General features: G+C 38.0%; 1 protein-coding gene across 1 annotated transcript; it reads left to right on the top strand.

Annotated features, from left to right (window-relative positions):
* The first annotated feature begins 1010 nt into the window (after positions 1-1010).
* On the top strand, positions 1011-14936 carry LOC141325584 (uncharacterized). The gene is made up of 2 exons (XM_073834365.1): positions 1011-1136; positions 13755-14936. Exons 1-2 carry the CDS (start codon positions 1052-1054, stop codon positions 14843-14845), a joined length of 1176 nt encoding a protein of 391 aa, XP_073690466.1. The 5' UTR covers positions 1011-1051; the 3' UTR covers positions 14846-14936.
* The last annotated feature ends 4238 nt before the right edge of the window (positions 14937-19174 follow it).

A 19174-nucleotide genomic window follows, 5' to 3' on the forward strand; every position in this document is an offset into this window, starting at 1 on the left:
TTGATTTGATAATGTTTCTATGTTAATTCAATGTTAAATAAGTGATTTTATTTAAGTTGAAGAAATGTTGATTTAATGACCATCTTGATCGATTTTTCATCATTGAAATAACATTTCAGGGTGCAAAACTGATGAAAAAACAATGTTACATTTCAACATTGATTCAATGATAATATGATTGATGCATTAGCATTGATTCAATGTTGATTCAGTGTTGGTCTGCTATCTGGGAAGGTATAAAAACAGTATAGTGTTATAAATTAAAAAAATACATTAAAAAATAGAGATAAGTATTCCTAGATGTATGACGTTAATAACTTTAGACAAGCATCATCATATGGGTACGACATTCAATTCTTTAATCAACATTTCTATGATGTGCTTGTGATTCTAGAGAGCAGTGCAGCAATGGACTTTTATTTTGCTCTGGTGATGTGACGTCATAAAGATGCGCTGAGCTCCTCGTCTGTTGTGAGTCGCCTGAAGAAAGGTTTGTGGTTTTAAAGTTTTTGAATCAATGCTAACTGTTACATTAGTGAAATAATTTACAAGCTATGTAAAATAATTAAATGCACAATTGTTAAATATAACGTTGAAATGCTTTATTTAGTGTTAGTTAAAGCGTTAGCCTTTAATATCAGGGAATGTGCGTGTCATTTCGCTCTCTATATCATGAATCAATCGTGTGATGATAAGAAGTGATGAGAGAAACTGAGAATCCGAATCATTTGAATCAAATCATTTATGAAATGATTCAGTGATTCGATTCAGCGGCACGCGGACTACAAACGACAACAACAAACACAAACGAGTGAATCACAACCGAGAATGATTTCATTAAAGTGTAATATATTAGATATGAACAAATAATCGAATACAAAATATAAATCAAAAGTAGCCTACCTAAATATGAACCTTCTGTGTAATTTGAATATATTTTATAAATTTTATATATTAAGTCTATTAACTCTCTGACTGTCCTACTAGTGCACTGACTACTGAAAAACTCCTGGAGAATCAACAGAGATCCATGTGACACACTATTATAAATATGGAGTTTATGAAAGAGGAGAGTGAAGACATGAAGATTGAAGAAACTTTCAGGGTCAAACATGAAGATACTGAGGAACAAACAGGTTGGTTTTTATTCTCAAAGCTGAAATTAAAGATATTAATGAATAATGTGTGTAGACATCATGCATTTGGTTCAGTTGTAACAATAATATGGAATTAGCCTAAACAATATATATATATATATATATATATATATATATATATATATATATAAAATGAAATGTGAATAATCATATTTGGCTACTGCATGCTATCTACAAAAAATGACAAAAAGTCTGACAATAAAAATAAGCATGAACAAGTTACATTTAGTTGTAATTATGTGAGGTGTAAGATTGTAATGTATAAGTTGTACACTTCTATTTCTTGTATATAAAAATATAAAAAAGGAGGGAAAAAGGGGGGGAAATAGGAAAAAGGGAAAGAAGAAGGAACAAAATATATAAAATAAATAAATAGATAAAGAGAACAAATTAAGAAAATAATACAAATAATAGCAATATAATTAAGTAAATAAATGAATAATAAAAAAAAAATGACTACTGTTCAGGAGCATGAGCATCAGAGTGGAGCAGTACTCTTATAAAGTACTGTAAAGAAGGTTCTGTATTTTATCATGAGAACGGTATAAACCAGTGGTTCTCAAACTGATGGAGGGGTACGTGAACAAAATGCGGAGCTTTGGCATTTGTTTATTTCTACTCCAACTTAAAGTAACATTAAAATAAGTATTTCTGACAAGCAAAGTGCCACTTTTACTATAAAAACAGATACATTTGAGTAAACGACGTTAAGTTACCTCAATTTTTGAATGCCCACAGATTGTGCTGCTTTAGCAAATCATGCTCCTGTTCATTGTGTCTTTAAAGTAGATTTGTAGCACTTAATAGCATGAAGAACATATGTCTACAGACTGTACAGAGCGATTGATTTAAGAAACTCTTTGATACAGAAACATACGTTGTGACTTACTGTTGTTCATCTTTAAAATATGAGCAAGAGTGCAATTTTCTCTGAATATTCAAATTTTTCAATTGTTGGTTTTATAAGTTAAACAAAACGGACGGACGACAAACTCCGGTCCTGGGGAGCCAGCGTCCTGCAGAATTCAGCTCCAACCCTAATTAAATTTTACCTGCCTGTAGCTTTCTAGTAACCCTTTAGACGTTGATTATTTTTTTCAGGTGTGTTTGATTAGGGTTGAAGCAAAACTCTGTGGGGCCACAGGCTCTCCAGGGCAGATGTTCACCCCCTGCTCTGGAGGGTCTCCAATTAGCACACCGCTCCAAAGGAAAACATCTGGGTCCCCCTCTCATCTATGAGAATTAAGTCCTCTGCTCCATGGAACTTCTTGAGGCAACCATACCAGGTGTATTATTCTTCTGTATGCAAGCTTCTCCCTGGGGCTCCAATCATGTGACTGCCTTTATGGTTGTCAGTTGGCAGTGTCTCCCAACCTTAACTCAATTTATATTATGTTATGTCATGTCAAGCTCTGGGGGCTGTTTCAAAAGACTAAGAAGCTGGGATTAAAGTCCAAAACCTGACTTGAGATAAGATAACAAATCAGTCTGGGTTAAAGTGGTTCCATAAATGACCATTTAAGGTCACACAATCTCACTAATGTGATCCTGGTTCAGTCAGTGAAGGCAATTTGATGTGCACGCTTGTTCTTAAGCAGTCCTTAATGTTGATTATGGATCTATTTGTGTTGTTTAATACATTTGAGATGTTGTGTTTTCCTGAGGGCATATTCTTCATCTGTAAATGTTAGAAAGTCATGCAAACATATCAAGTTTACTGTAAGGAGTGGACGAGTTTTACAAAAGGAAACCAGCGATGCTGCATGATAAACAGACTGAGTAAAATATTGTAGTAGCTCAATAATTCTGGGAAAAGTAGACATTTTGCTAAAATATTTGTTGTTGGACATTAACTGTGACACATGTACAATTATAATCCTTAATGTAAGTGTATTTTTATAATAGCAGTAAATGGAAATAAAATGTAAGCTGACTAATACTGTAATGAAGCGAAGACGAGGCAAGACGAAGTGAGGATCTAAGTGCAGGAGTTTATTGAAAATCCCAAAAAATATTAATCTGAAACAGAGAAAACCAGGACAGAAAGCAACCATTAGACATTTAACAACTGACAAGGCACAGAGGAAACACAAGGACTAGTTATACAAAGGGCTGAGGTAATGAGCTAATTGGTACGAGGGGTAACTAATGAGGGAGTAGGTGTGGTGAAGGAGCAACTGTGGTTTGACTTGGCTTTGAAGGAGCAGCTGTGACTTGGCTTGACTTTACTGGAGCAGCAGCGACTTCACGTTATTCAGGAGGTTCTGCTGTGTCTTGATATGACTCTGGAAGTGCTGTTGTGTCTTGACTCAGGAAGTGAAGCAGTATCTTGACTTGACTCAGGAAGTGAAGCGGTGTCTTGTCTCAGGAAGTGAGGCTGTGTCTATACCTGACTCAGGAAGTGAGGCTGTGTCTATACCTGACTCAGAAAGTGAGGCTGTGTCTATACCTGACTCGGGAAGTGAGGCTGTGTCTAGACCTGACTCAGGAAGTGAGGCTTTGTCTTGACCTGACACAGGAAGTGAGGCTGTGTCTTGACCTGACACAGGAAGCGAGGCTGTGTCTTGACATGACTCAGGAAGTGAGGCTGTGTCTTGACCTGACTCAGGAAGTGAGGCTGTGTCTTGACCTGACTCAGGAAGTGAGGCTGTGTCTTTACCTGACTCAGGAAGTGAGGCTGAGTCTTGACCTGACTCAGGAGGTGAGGCTGTGTCTTGACCTGACTCAAGAGGTGAGGCTGTGTCTTGACCTGACTCAGGAAGTGCTGCTTAACTTAGGAACCTAAACCGTTACATGACTCAACTTAGCAGGAACAGCAGCTGTGACGTTACCTGATTTTGCAGGAACAGCAGCTGTGACGTGACGTGACTTGACTTTGCAGGAACAGCAGCTGTGACGTGACTTGACCTTTCAGGAACAGCAGCTGTGACGTGACTAGACTTTGCAGGAACAGCAGCTGTGACGTGTGACATTAGCGGGCGCTGGCTTGGCAGACGTGAAGCTAGCATAAAAGGATGGCTGTGTAAAAGGAACTCTTCCACATAACATTCAACAGGTCGGCCATTCTGAAATATGGTGCAAAGGGCCCTTAGAGGGTTGCACAAAACTCCTGCTAGATCCATTTTTTGGTCTGTTGTTCTGTAACAAAGCGAAGACGAGGCAAGATGAAGTGAGGATCTAAGTGCAGGAGTTTATTGAAAATCCAAAAAAACAACAACTAATAATCCGAAACAGAAAAAATCAGACCAGGACAGAGAGCAACCATTTCAGACATTTAACAACTGGCAAGGCACAGGGGAAACACAAGGACTATTTCTACAAAGGGCTAAGGTAATGAGCTAATAGGTAACCGGGCTAACTAATGAGGGAGTGGGTGTGGTTCAATGAATATCCATGACCAGGGGTGTCGCTGGGAATTCTGGGCCCCGTGCACTGACTCAGCTAAGCGGCCCCCCTAAAAAAAAATTACGTTCTAACTAAAAATGGTTGTGTAACCCCCTCTCACTCTGGTCCTACTTGCACCCGCTCTGAGCGGGTCTCCGGCATGGGAGGCGGATGCACTAACAAGGAGGCTAAAGAGTGCAATCTCTAGCATCGGTCGCTAGTGTGTCTCTTGAGATCGGATTAGGGACTCTGCTTCCGGCTTTGCTACTGTTCGGACGCTTTTGCTTACTGCTCCACGCTTTTCTCCCTGTTTATGAACTTTTCTCATATTTTCTAAGATTTTAACTTCAGCATATCAGCACAGTGCACAGTGAATCCCCAAATGTGACTGAACATGGATCGTATCAGCCTGCTGCTTACATCGCTACAAACAGGCGTGCAAGTTCGAGCAGACAGTGCTCCATCTCCATTATCAGAAATATAAGTAGCAAAACTACAACTAGATGCTGCATTCCTCAAGCAACCATCTCTGATGTGAACAAGGAACTTCGGAATATTCTAATGAAACACAAGACTGCAAATCGAATCATCATCCATGTGGGAAAGAACGATATTCTGAAAGAGCAGTCAGAACTCCTAAAGAAGGATTTTGGTGAACTCATTGAAACACTTCGAAGACTTGAAATTCAGTCGTTCATCAGTGGACCACTCCCAGCAAGGGGAACTAACATGTTTTCACGGTTGCTTGGACTGAATACCTGGCTACAAAGAACCTGCAGTCTAAAATAAGTCAACTTTATTGACAACTTCAACCTTTTCTGGGGCCATAGACAACTGTTCAAACTGGACGGCCTCCACCCAAACAAACTTGGTGCGAGAGTGCTAAAGGACAATATCTATTTTTCACTCCAGCATCCATCAGTGGAATGTGCCAGTCTACCCAACATGAATGGCACACACACACTTGGACAGTGTATGCGTGACGACAGGACATCTTATCAGCTTCAGAGTCATCATGTGGTCAACACAACCCACAAGGACACTGACAACGCCACACAGCCACAACAAGCACTGCTTATGGACACTTTCCTGCCCACTGAGCTCATCACAGACAGACTGTGACGTACTGTCACAGCTCCAAGACTCAGCACCGAAGGACGACTTTCTGGTAAACAGCCAGGGAAGCCAGGACAACAAAATTTTTCAGCCACTGGAAACATCAGAGCCAGAGCTCCATTCACCAGACTCATTATCCCTTTCTCCAGCATCTCCACTTCTAAGCTTCTCACAGAAAATGGAGGAACTGGTATATTCTGGAAGTTATCAACTAAAAAACGGCGGCCCCACAACCACCAAAGCCTGTGGGCCCAGCTCACCCTCCTCCTCCTGTGAGAGCTCTCTGGCTGCTGCCACAACGCCAGGGCCCAAACCCTCCTGCATCTGCTGTGAGTGAACCAAAAACAACTGATAACAGCTCTCAGTGATATGTGCCGGGTCCCCGCTATGATAACAGCAACACTCAGCAATGTTTACAGAACAAGCGGGAACCCAGTGTGCCTGTAGTTTTCCCTATTTCTGTTTTAATATGTGAAAGAAAGTTTAAGGCCATCCCAAGCCGTACGGTTGACCCATCTAATCTGAGGCCTATCCTGCATCAAACTAAGATTGCTCTAGAGACAAAAAGTAATACCATCAAGCTAGCATTTTTAAACATTCGCTCAGTAAAAAATAAATCACATCTGATCAATAATTTGATAACCACAAACAACCTGGATTTTATGTTTCTAAATGAAACATGGCTAGAAGACAGCTGCAGCGCAACAATCCTCAATGAAGCAGCCCCTCCTAACTTTACTTTCATGAGTGTCTGCAGAGCTGTTAGAAGAGGTGGTAGTGTAGCTGGTCTTTTTAAAGATGTCTATCAATGCAAGCAAGTGTCATTTGGTCAGTACATGTCTTTTCAATATCTAGGGGTTATGCTGAAAGGGGCTCCACTCATTCTATTTATCATTGTTTACAGGCCACCAAAATACTGTCCAGTCTTTGTTGATGAGTTCACAGAACTGCTATCAATGATTTGTTCAGAGTTTGACTGTTTTGCTATTGCAGGGGATTTTAATGTTCACATAGAAACTGCAGAAATCAAAACCACAAAAGAAATTATAACGGTTTTGAACACTTTTGACCTGATTCAGCATGTGCATGGTCCTACACACAATCGTGGACACACTCTTGATTTACTCATCAGTAAGGGTCTAAACATTTCATCCACTGTTATCAAGGATGTAGCACTTTCTGATCACTTCTGTGTTTTCTTTGATATTGATCACTGCTCCTAATGAATCTAGATCTGTCTCTGTCAGAAAGAGATGCATTAACGATAACATAGGGCTGGACAATATATCGAACGATATTGTGCGGCGCATTTAGTCAATGAAGCCGGTACTTTGATTAGTAGTAAATCTCCATCACGTGCGTTCCGCTCATTCAATAAATGCACAACTGAACAGATGAGTTTTGAGTCTGTATTTAAATGTGGCTAATGTATTAGCATATCTGATCTCTTCTGGAAGCTGATTCCAACTGCGGCCGCCCGCTAAAAGCGGATTCCCCTTTTAGCTTAAACTCTATAGGACACCAGGCGACCATGATCAGGTTTGGATACTATGATATGAGATCTAGCATACATGCTTTACATATTGACATGTTTTGGTGTTACCTATTGTGGCATTGTGGCATTAAACTGGGGTTAACTATTATTTCTTTGTTTTCCAACCTTGTGCCCAACAGCACTGAAAGAGGAGAGAGAAGATCTGAATGAAACTGAAGAGAAAGATCAGTTTGAGAATCTTCATGATTTCATAACTGGAGAAAAATCATTTTGTTCCTTACAGTCAGAAAATAATTCTAGACAAAAAAGAGCTCAAAAGACAAGAACTAGGAGTTTTTTTCACTTGCTTACAGTGTGGAAAGAGTTTCAATGAACAAGGATTTAAAGTCCACAAGAAAATTCACACTGGAAAGAGGCGTTTATGGAAAGAGTTTCAGTACTAAAAGAAACCTTGAAAGTCACATGAGAATTCACACAGGAGATAATAGTCCCTTTTACAAGGCTATATCGCCCTTATCTTACATCAACTAAACACCTGTTGTAAAGTAACTCAATTTCGAACATGGTATCTTCAATTGTTTCATTTTCATTTCAGTTTCATTCGTTCATTCCGTCGGAGCTTGTGTTGTCTCTTTGAAATCCACGCAGTTTCTCCCGATTCTTAGCTCAATGTGCTTCCTTACTCTTCTTTGATATCGCAACGGCTACTTCCCAGGATCTCTGTTCAGGGTTCATACACATTTTTACCAGTAAAATTCCATGACTTTTCCATGACTTTAAGTAAATATTCATGACTTAATGTTTCATGAAATGTATCAGGGCTCGAAATTAACTTTTTTACTTGGTAGCACTGGTGCTCCCAACTTCAAAAAAATTAGGAGCATCCCAAAAAAATTAGGAGCACCCAATTTCTTTTTAGTTATGTGCCATTCTTCATGGCGGATTCTGATTAGCACACGTACATCTCAGAGATGTCTATTTGACGTCTGCATTTACATCTGCAAGACATCTACAAGACGTAGTTTGCTCATCTTCAATATGTCTATTGGACGTTTCCTATCAGATGTCAAATAGACCTCTATTAGATGTTTGTGATTCAGAATGTGTGTAAAACTGACATCTTACTGACATCTGCCAGACGTTTGTACACAGCAGATACTTTCCAGATCAAGAGATCTTTAACAGACATCTTGCAGATGTACGTGTGCTTTGTGCGTTGTACAGTATATTGACACGGAGGCGCCAGAATTGTATCTGACAGAATGTGCGCTGTAGCACAAAATATACAATATTTCTACAAAAGCAGATTGTGGAGACCTTTTAATTGTCCACAATAAAAAAAGTAGTCATACTTCACACCCCTAATTGCCATGCAGTTTGTGCAATGCCGGTACAGGGTTTGGTTGAGAGAAAGAAAAAAAAACATCCAGTTCCAAGTTAAGCGGAGCGCAGTGTCAGTGACAGGGAGTGATTGACGGCTCAGGGCTCGCAAAGTGTTAAAATCTCTGGTAGCCCTTTGGGCAGGTACTCATCAGATTTTGGGAGCCCGAATAACTAGCCCAAATAAAAAATACCTTTTTTTTTTAATTTAGAAAATCAGATAGTTTACATTTTAATCAAAAATGTTTATATAAAAAAAAGATATAAGATTATTCTATATATATTACGTAATTGTTTAGATTTTTAAAAGGCATATTAACTTTTTTCACATTTACACCTCTATGTGTCTGCTGCATAAAAACATGGATTGATAATTGCAATAATTTGACCATAAAGAGCTGGAAAAAAAATTATTGCAAATAAAAAATTATTCTGTCACTAGGGGACGCTTTAGGAGCGCTTTGGAATGGACAAAAGTCTCTGGTTAGAGGACCGGAGGGATATGGTTACACTGTGCTCAGCGAGTAATTCTGAAATATATGGTGGAGCAATACCATGAAGTGATTTATAGACTATGAGTAAAAATTTTAAATCTACTCTGTAACGCACAGGGAGCCAGTGTAGGGACTGTAGAACTGGAGTAATATGATCCCGTTTATGAACCCCGGTCAAAAGACTAGCTGCCGCATTCTGAACCAATTGTAATCGGGATAAAGCTGTTTGACTAATCCCAACATAAAGGGAGTTACAGTAATCTAATCTTGTAGTAATGAAAGCATGGATTACCTTCTCAAAGTTTTTAAATGGAAGAAAGGACTTTACTTTAGATAGAAGACGCAGCTGAAAAAAGGATGATTTGACCACAGAATTTATCTATCAAACCTCAGATGTTCATCAAACACCGCACCCAAATTTTTTACATATTGTTTAACACATGGGGATAACCCACCAAGGTTTGGATTTGGAACATTTAAAGAATCTGAGGGTTTAAAAACAATAATTTCAGTTTTGTCCTCATTAAAATTCAGACAATTTAGTGACAACCAAGCCTTTACATCTGTTAAACAAGCAAGGATAGTATTTAATCCATCTGAATGCCGGTTTATTGGCAGATAGACTTGCGTATCATTAGCGTATGAATGGAAAGACAGCCCATATTTTCTAAAAATGGAACCAAGAGGAAGCATATATGTGAAAATCTGGAATCTGAGGGTGCAAAAAAATCAAAATACTGAGAAAATCACCTTTAAAGTTCTCCAAATTAAGTTCTTAACAATGCATCTTTCTAATCAAAAATTACATTTTGAAATATTTATAGAAGGAATTTTACAAAAAATCATCTTGGAACATGATCTTTACTTAATTTACTAATGATTTTTGGCATAAAAGAAAAATCTATAATGTTAACCCATACAATGTATTTTTGGCTATTGCTACAAATATACCCCAGCGACTTAAGACTGGTTTTGTGGTCCAGGGTCACATATAAAGAAAAAAGAATAGGAGCCAAAATGGATCCTTGAGGAACCCCACAAGGTAACATAGCACTTCTAGAAGAAGACTCTCCTTTCTTCACTGAGAAAGATCTATTAGTAAGATAGGATTAAAACGACTCCAATGCACTGCCTGTAATACCTACATAACATTCCAATCGATCAAGAAGGACAGCATGGTCAATAGTGTCAAAAGCGGCAGTAAGATCTAAAAGCACAAGAACTGCGTAGTTGCCTGAATCACATGTTAAAAGAATATCATTAAAAACCTTCAATAAAGCAGTCTCTGTAGAATGATATTTTCTGAAACCAGACTGAAAAACTTCAAAAAGCATCTTGTCCGCTAAAAAGGTTTGCAATTGTTCAAAAACAGTTTTCTCCATAATCTTTGTAAGGAACGACAAGTTGGAGATGGGCCTATAATTTGATAAAATGGTGGGATCCATGACCTGTTTTTTAAGCAGTGGACGAACTTTTGCATGTTTTAGCAAATCAGGTACAGTTCCAGTTTCTAAACAACGATTTATCAGACACAAAAGATGTGGACCCACCACATCCAATACTTGTTTAAGAAAAAACGGGGGAACCACATCTGTTAAAGAGCCAGATGGCTTAAGATTTTCCACTAATTCTATAAGATACGATTCAGTAATGGGAGTAAAATTACTTAAAACAGCAGTACAACTAATGGGAATCGTAGGGTCAGACAGAACAGTATTTACCCCCATTCGTAAAGCATTTCTATTGTTTACAAAAAACTTGAGAAAATCATCACATGATAGTGAAGACACTTCAGTATCAGAGCAAGAAGAAGGACTAATAGTAGCATTGATAATGTTAAAAAGTATTTTTGGTTTATGGCAGTTCTTATTTATAATTTCAGTGAAATACCTTGATTTTGCTGTTTTTACAGCTTTCTGATAGCGGAATAATGAGTCTCTGATTGAGGGATTTCAGGAGTTTCAGAGTTTATTTAAAACGCAAGGGAGCACTGCAAAGGCTGGAAAAGCAAGGAGAGAGGGCTGGCAAAAAGTTGTGAACACATTAAATATGTTAATGCTGCCCATGTTACATGTTTTTTCCTTTATATGTTATTTTATTTATATTTTTATTTTTTTATACACTACCGTTCAAAAGTTTGGGGTCAGTAAGACTTGTAATAGTCTTTAAAGAAGTCTCTTATACTCATCAAGGCTGCATTTATTTGATAAAAAATACAGAAAAAACAGTAATAGTGCAAAATGTTTTTACAATATAAAATAATGTTTTTTTTATTATTATTTTAACATACTTTAAAATAGAATTTATTCCTGTGATGAAAAGCTGAATTTTTATCAGCTGTTACTCCAGTCTTAAGTGTCACATGATCCTTCAGAAATCATTCTAATATGCTGATTTATCATTAGAATGATCAATGTTGGATAACATCAACAGTTGTGCTGCCAAATATTTTTTGGAACCTCCGATATATATATATATATATATATATATAACAATGTAAATTATTTATTATTAACTTTTAATATTTTTTTTCATTATTAACTTAATACATCCTTGGTGAATTAAAGTATTAATTTCTTTAAAAAAAAAAAAAATGTACTGACCCCAGACTTTTGAACGGTATATATACCATAGACTGTAAAAAAGATATATACTTTCTTGCAAGATACTTTTTGTGTGTCAGTCCGCGTCAGTCGTGCTCTTTAACCAATCAGATGTGACCTCGCCATTTCAACCAATCATAACCCGACAGGAGCGCAGCCTAAATCCTGTTTACATGAAATAAACCTGCTCCAGAGCAGGTTTAAGCTGGCGCACCTGTTGCTATGACAGCAAGTCCCGGATGAGCTTCGAAGAACCGAGCGATCCAAGATCACGCAAAATCGTCAACAATCAAATCCAGCTAACTTAGTTAGCGAGGTACGAAGAACGGACCCCTGGAGTCTATCCTTTTTCCATTTTCGCTCACATTTTCTACAGATTTGCCTAAGACAGCGAGTAAAGTCATCTAACTAAGATCTCAATTTATGATGAAGTGTCTTTAGGGGTGCCACTTAATCTAAAACATTGTCCACAGGTGGAATTAAACCGAAAAAGAAGCTCTTCAGCACTTATATCACAGTTTAAAACATCCATTCGTAAAGACACCTCACTAAAAGATGAGGAAAAAGCTTCCCTCGTACTTGGAGTAATAAGCCGAGACCGGCGAGCAGAACAAATCGGCTTAAATACATAAGACATAGATAAAAACGTAAACATAACAGTCTTATGATCAGAGAAACCATTTTCACACACCTCTAAATCACAAAGAGAAAACCCATAAGTTAACACTAAATCTAGTGTATGACCATGCTGATGAGTAGGTACATTGACCTGACGAGTTAAATCAAAAGCTTTTAACCCCTTAGCGTTCCTGTCAAACTTAACTCAATGCAAAACGTTCCGCCGGTGGAACGTTGGAACACTAAGGGGTTTTAAAAGATTAAAAAATTCCTTTGCTAGAGAATCAGCAGCACAACAAACGTGAACATTGAAATCTCCTAAAATTAGGAGTTGCTCATATTTCGGTATAACATCCCCCAAAAAGTCTGCAAAGTCCATTAAAATGTCCTTATTATATTTTGGGGGTCGATAGATCAGTGCAACCAAAAAAGGCTCACACAGCTTCACTACAAACAGCTGCAATTCAAAACTATTATAATTTTTTGACACAACGGGACGACAAGAAAACATCTTTATATATGGAGGCCAAACCTCGACCTTGCACTGTTAAACGTGGAGAATTAAAGAACAAGCAGTTTGAGGGAAGCAATTCAGAAAAGGAACTTAAATCCCCAGTAGTGAGCCAAGTTTCAGTCAGAAAGAGAAAGTCCAATTTACTAGCAGAGAAATAATCATTGATGATAAAAGTTTTATTTCCTACTGATCTGACGTTGATCAAAGCCATCCTAAGCTGAACCGGGTGATCAGAAGAAACCGGATTGATTTGCCCGAGGTAACGGGCGAAGGTGGTCCGTACACACTCCTCCACGACCAGGCCGAGGTGAGCGGAGTATAGGGAGAGGTGCCGATGAGATGGGAAATACAGGAGTAATCCATCCGTACACTGGTTCCAGCGAGCGCCAACGGATAAAGCGATTCCCGTCCAAACCTTCCACGTGGATCCCCAGTTGAAATTGAGACTCCCTATGGAGTCGCTGGGCAAGCTTTAGCCTAACCGCTAGGCCACCCCGTCTTCCGCATCGGCCAGCGGCGTAGATAGCCAGGTATCGACATCAATAGGGGAGGAGGGGCATACTGAGAACGGATCACCGCTTGATTCAGTAGCTTAAATGAGATTTCTTCCAGATTTGAAAGAGACAGTCGATCATAGGTTAAAACTGATGAAGCACATTGCGTTAAACATAACATAAAAAGATTAAAACAGACAAATGCAGAGACAGACGGCAAGCCACCCACAATGGCGCCATCTTTGCCATCAAGATAGAATACAACAAACAAGGGTCAGTCTATATATAGATCAGTCTATATATAGATTTCCTAGATTATCTTTTTTTCTTTTTTTTCTTTTTTGTATAACAGCCAGCTTAAACTCTGGCCAGGATCAGGTTTGGACACCCTGGTATAGGATCTAACATACATGCATTACATATCTACATATTTTGATGTTAATTGCTTTGTGGCATTAAACTGGGGTTAACTTTTTTTCTCTTTATTTTTCCACCTTAGGCCTTACAGCGCTGAAAGAGGAGAGAGAAGTACCGAATGAAACTGAAGAGAAAGATCAGTTTGAGAATCTTCATGATTTCATAACTGGAGAATATTCTGAAAAGACTTGTGAACAAAAAAGAGCTCAAAAGACAGAAACCAGGAGTTATTTCACATGCTTTAAATGTGGAAAAAGTTTCCATCAACAAGAAGACCTTAAAGTCCACACTGGAGAGAAGCCTTTCATCTGCAAACAGTGTGGGAAAAGTTTCAAAAGAAAGCTAAAACTTAGCTTGCCAACCTGCCAACAGTGTGGAAAGAGTTTTAACCGACGAGGAAACCTTGACAGGCACATGAAGATTCACAATAGAGGGATAGAGGGAGTCAATCAAAGTGGAAGCCTTGACGTCCACCAGAATATTCACACAACAGAGAGCCTTTTTACCTGCCAACAGTGTGGAAAGAGTTTCAGTCAAAAAGCAAGCCTTAATAGGCACATGAATGTTCACACTGGAGAGAAACCTTACACATGCAAACAGTGTGGAAAGAGTTTCAGTCAAAAAGCAAGCCTTAATATGCACATGAGAGTTCACACTGGAGAGAAACCTTACACATGCAAACAGTGTGGAAAGAGTTTCAGTCAAAAAGCAAGCCTTGAAATGCACATGAGAATTCACACTGGAGAGAAACCTTACACATGCAAACAATGTGGAAAGAGTTTCAGTCAAAAAGCAAGCCTTGAAATGCACATGAATGTTCACACTGGAGAGAAGCCTCACACATGCAAACAATGTGGAAAGCGATTCAATCAAAAAGCAAGCCTTGAAATGCACATGAGAGTTCACACTGGAGAGAAGCCTTACATATGCTGTCAGTGTGGAAAGAGTTTTGGTACAAAAGGAAGCATTGACAAGCACATGAATGTTCACATTGTAGAGAAGCCTCATTCATGCGAACAGTGTGGAAAGAGATTTAGTCTACAAGGAAACCTTGTTAGGCACATAAAAAAAATTCACAATAGAGAGAAGTCTAAAGATCCCCTCATCGTGGAAAGTGTTTCAACTAAAATGTATAAAACAGACAATTCCGGTTCTTTATTTCTGATTGGTTGAGCCACATTTGAAGCTTAACATTTGAAGACATAAATACATCTATTAGAATTTAATTTTATCTTTTCATCTTTTTTATCTTTTTTTATCTACTTTTTTCCCTGGTATCTATGTTTAACAAATATTTTATGTTTAGTTTTATGTTTTACCTTGATGTACATTTTTTCATTTCAAGAGTATTTTAATTTTGTCTTTCTTTCATAAGTACAATTGAATTACATTGAATTAGTTTTTTTTTGTTTATATTAGATTACAATCATTACAGGCTTTCACCAAATTAGTTCATTAACCATATGAATTATTGAGGAATGGTGTGGGCAATGAAACTAACACTGGCCAATATAGTGTTGAAGGTTTCATGGCTATATTTGCGCAGCCTGGTGGCTAATCTTCACTGGTTGAGTGTGAAGATTGACTGTTCATCCAATGGTTCAAACATTGTAACCAGAAGGTGGTGCGATGTATCAGGAAGATAATGCACCAATACACACCACAAGATTGGTGAAAGAGTGGTTTGATAAACATAATAGTAATATTTTTCATCAAAATGCTGTATAGGCAGCAAAAGGAGGCCCAACGCCATACTAATTGTGGTATAAAACCAGGTGTTTGAGTTTCATTGTCCAACCCCTGTACATTCACTGTTGAACTCCTGAAGGCTGAGCCTTAAACTATTTTTTATTTTAATTTTTTTTTTTTTTATTATTATTAAATTAATTTAAATAATAGTCTGTCTAAATATTTATTTTGACTGGCTGGAAGGTAAGCAATAAAATGCAAATGAAATGAAAATAGCTGTCATTTTTATTCTTTCATTCAAATATTGAGCTGCAAACATCAATAACTGCTGTTAACTTTTAAAGACTCGCAAAAACCATGGTATAATCAAGAAAATCAATGGTTAGCCATTATGGCTGTGAATCTTTGGGTAGACAGCGAATCGATTCTGTAAGGGGAATTTTACAGTAAAAACCCAAGGACCAGATATGATGAACAAAAACCAGGAGTCAAAGATTCAATCAATCGAAGTCATGTTTACTGAAGAAAATAGTTTGCAGTTTCATCAGCAGAAGTCAGCTTCAACACTCTCGATGGAGTTCGTAGGCCGCTCTGCGTACATGTTCAAAACACCAGTAATTATACTCTAACAGAGGTTGCTAATTACGTCAATGCATAGGTTAGGAAGATCCTGATTGGTCAACAACTTAGATAACTGTAAAATTTTCCACATATGGTAGACAAATCAAAGCTATCAACAAGTGATTACACAGGCGACAAAGATCAGAGGTCAGACACAACAGGCTGTCTTCCAGAAGCCCGTTGTGACCCGCAACATCAACAAATGGCAAGAACCTCCTCAGGATGGTCTTTCCGCCGTCACGCCTGATATTAAAGACAGAGGCTGACACACACACACACAAATTCACACATAGAGACCTTATCTATCTTCAAGGTTGCCTAGCCAGGCAAGACTCAATGTGGCTTGATACACGCACACCTAACAGTTAGCCTCTTGGAAAAATGGAATCAAATCAACAGGATTTCACTAATACAAGTCTAAGGGATATCAAGAACATATGTCATAGATGTCCCAAATCACAGATGTCTTGGTCACAGTTGCTCACGCAATCAGGAGGGTCATCCTGACCTCCTGAGGTGTGATCTCAGTCCCTGAGAAAAGAGAACTTCAACAGACAGAAAACACATTTGGCACACACTTTAATATTTTCTATAAGGCATCTATTCTAGTCACTTACTAATATTAACCCTTTAGGCGCCAGGTTTTTTTTTTGAAAAATGCTGGATTTTGACATCAAGATTTCAAAAGCTTGTGGCTTGAAAGGGCTTAAAGATAGAGATCTACTGTAAATTAGAAAAATGTTGGGCATCACCAAAAGTTGATGTGGGGTGTAAATATTCTCATCTAATTTGCATATTATGATGTCATCATGGGGGCGGCATTATTGAAATTCATAATATTCAGGAAATAGTAGATATTGAATTGATGTTTTTTTTAGTTTTTTGTCTTTTTATCCACATTATAAATGATCAGAAAAGAGAAAACCAACAATAAAACAGGAAAAATTACTCAATTATTACTATATTACTATACTATATAGTAAAATGCACGTGAACAGTAGCGTAATGTTTGATTAGTTCATCAGTAATACTCAGGAAATAATAGATATTGAATGGATGTTTGAACTTATTTGCTCATTTTTTGGTCTTTTATCCTTATTTCAAATAATCAGAAAGAGGAAACCAACAATAAAACAGGAAAAAGTACTAAATTATTACTATATTACTATTCGATGTAGTAATAAAATGCATGTGAACAGTAGCCAACTGTTTGATCATTTCACAAGTAATATTCAGGAAATAAAAGATAATAAATGGATGTTTGAACTTATTTGCATGTTTTTATTTTTTTATCCTCATTCCAAATGATCAAAAAAGAGAACACCAACAATAAAACAAAAATATTACATATTACACTACTATACAGTAGTAAAATGATCAAATTGATGAGAATAGAGGAAACCAACAATAAAACAGAAGAAATGACTAAATTATTTGAATATTACTATAACCCTGTGTACAATATGACCATATTCATCCCTGCCATCCCCGTTCCTTTTGGGCAAAGGGACGAAATGATCGCTGGTTATGCTTTGTAAACACTTTCTCGTGGTGCGCGGCGGCACCACTGCGAGGCAAAGATGTACCGGGAGACGCGCGTCTATTAGACGGCCGATCGTCACTTCCAAAAGGCAAACATTCCCCTTCAGAGTGAGAATCGGCAAATAACATTTGCAACATTTGTTTGTGCTTTATTTGTTTGTGCTTCATGAACAATCTCGTCTTACACAGCACAACTGCTCCGCAAAGATGTACCGCGAGATGCACGTCTATTAGACGGCCGATCGTCATTTCCAAAAGACAAATATTCCCCTTTAGAGTCACAATCAGCAAATAACATTTGCAACACATCTTCACGGTACAACTTTTTATCAGCCGTTTGGTGCTTTTCTCCTCACAAATCTGACAATTTACTCTATTTACACTATGAACTGTACTGCTTCCGCATCAATGAAGATCGCTCGCTTTCTCTATGATTTCCGCCATATGAACAGGAACAAGACGTAATTTTGGTCTAGAATCGAAGTACTACATGTCTGCCATCTAGTGGTTAGGAATACAAATGAGAAATTACACCGTATTAGGAACTACAGTCTATTTCAATGGGTATGACGTCTTGTCGCAATTCTGCGACTTTGGCGCTTAGAGGGTTAAACAACAAATAATATTAGAAGTTAAACACTGATTTATGAGCTAGATCATCTACTAAAAATGTGTAAGAATTAATAAGGATATTAATTTGTAAAAAGGCCATGATGTCTTCCGACTTCCACTCCTTCAATCCCCCGTTTAGACCAATTGTGGAGTCCAATACTCCACGTCCGGTCTACCAAGTGAGGTCACTATGGAAGGCGGAGGTTTTGAGTCATGCTCCCCTGGCGGGTCACAATCGTCTCTTCACCCCATCATGGACAAGCCGGAACCTAAAAATTCCGGTCCCCATGGCAGGGGCTCTCCCACCTTCCACTCACAACAGGGCGTTGACGTTGTCTTTGGTCAATCGTTGATGTAAGCTGTTTGACAGCTTCAGCAGGCACATCTCTCCTTGTACAGGATTCACTGTCCTGCAGACATATTTAAAAACGTACAAGAAACAACAACAAACCATCCTCCAAATAATTAGGACAGCTAGTCCTAGATATCCTCCAAGCGCGTACAAAGCATACTTTAAAACTTCCACAAACTCCTCTACCGAATCTGTCAAGTCCGTAAAAACGTTCCTACTGTAAATGTAACATTCACTTGGAGCTCTCTTCGTATTATTATTTTTTTTTTTCTTCTAGCAATAATTTTCAAACACAAATTAAACCTATTTAAATGCATCTAGCAGTGACATTATAGACCATCGAAGTGGCACTAAAGCAGTTACCTTTAAGATGGTCATGTAGTTGTTCCGTTCTAGTAATGGACTTGGTATCTGCAATAAAACATCTACAAAATTTGCTCACTTATAGTCAGCCTTAACAAATGATAATTAACAAACATCCTTATATATAAACATACTAAAATCAATCCCAACTATTGGCCAAAAGCATACTGCACACATTTTTTTCAACTCCAAGAATTATACTTCTTCAATGGAAACAATTCTTTAATTGGTCTGCTGCTTCTCACAACCCCTGTGAGCAAAACTGAATATCTTTTCCCTTTAATAGTTATACTGGAACTAAAAGTCCTACAGTGCATGTAGTG

The sequence above is a fragment of the Garra rufa genome, chromosome 2, assembly GCF_049309525.1.
Source record: "Garra rufa chromosome 2, GarRuf1.0, whole genome shotgun sequence".
Classification (NCBI taxonomy): Eukaryota; Metazoa; Chordata; class Actinopteri; order Cypriniformes; family Cyprinidae; genus Garra; species Garra rufa.

Coding starts and splice junctions, on each gene's coding strand:
- LOC141325584 (XM_073834365.1), top strand. CDS start 1,052: ATGGAGTTTATGAAAGAGGAGAGTGAAGACATGAAGATTGAAGAAACT. Junction 1,137..13,754: donor AGATACTGAGGAACAAACAG/GTTGGTTTTTAT, acceptor TTTCCACCTTAG/GCCTTACAGCGCTGAAAGAG.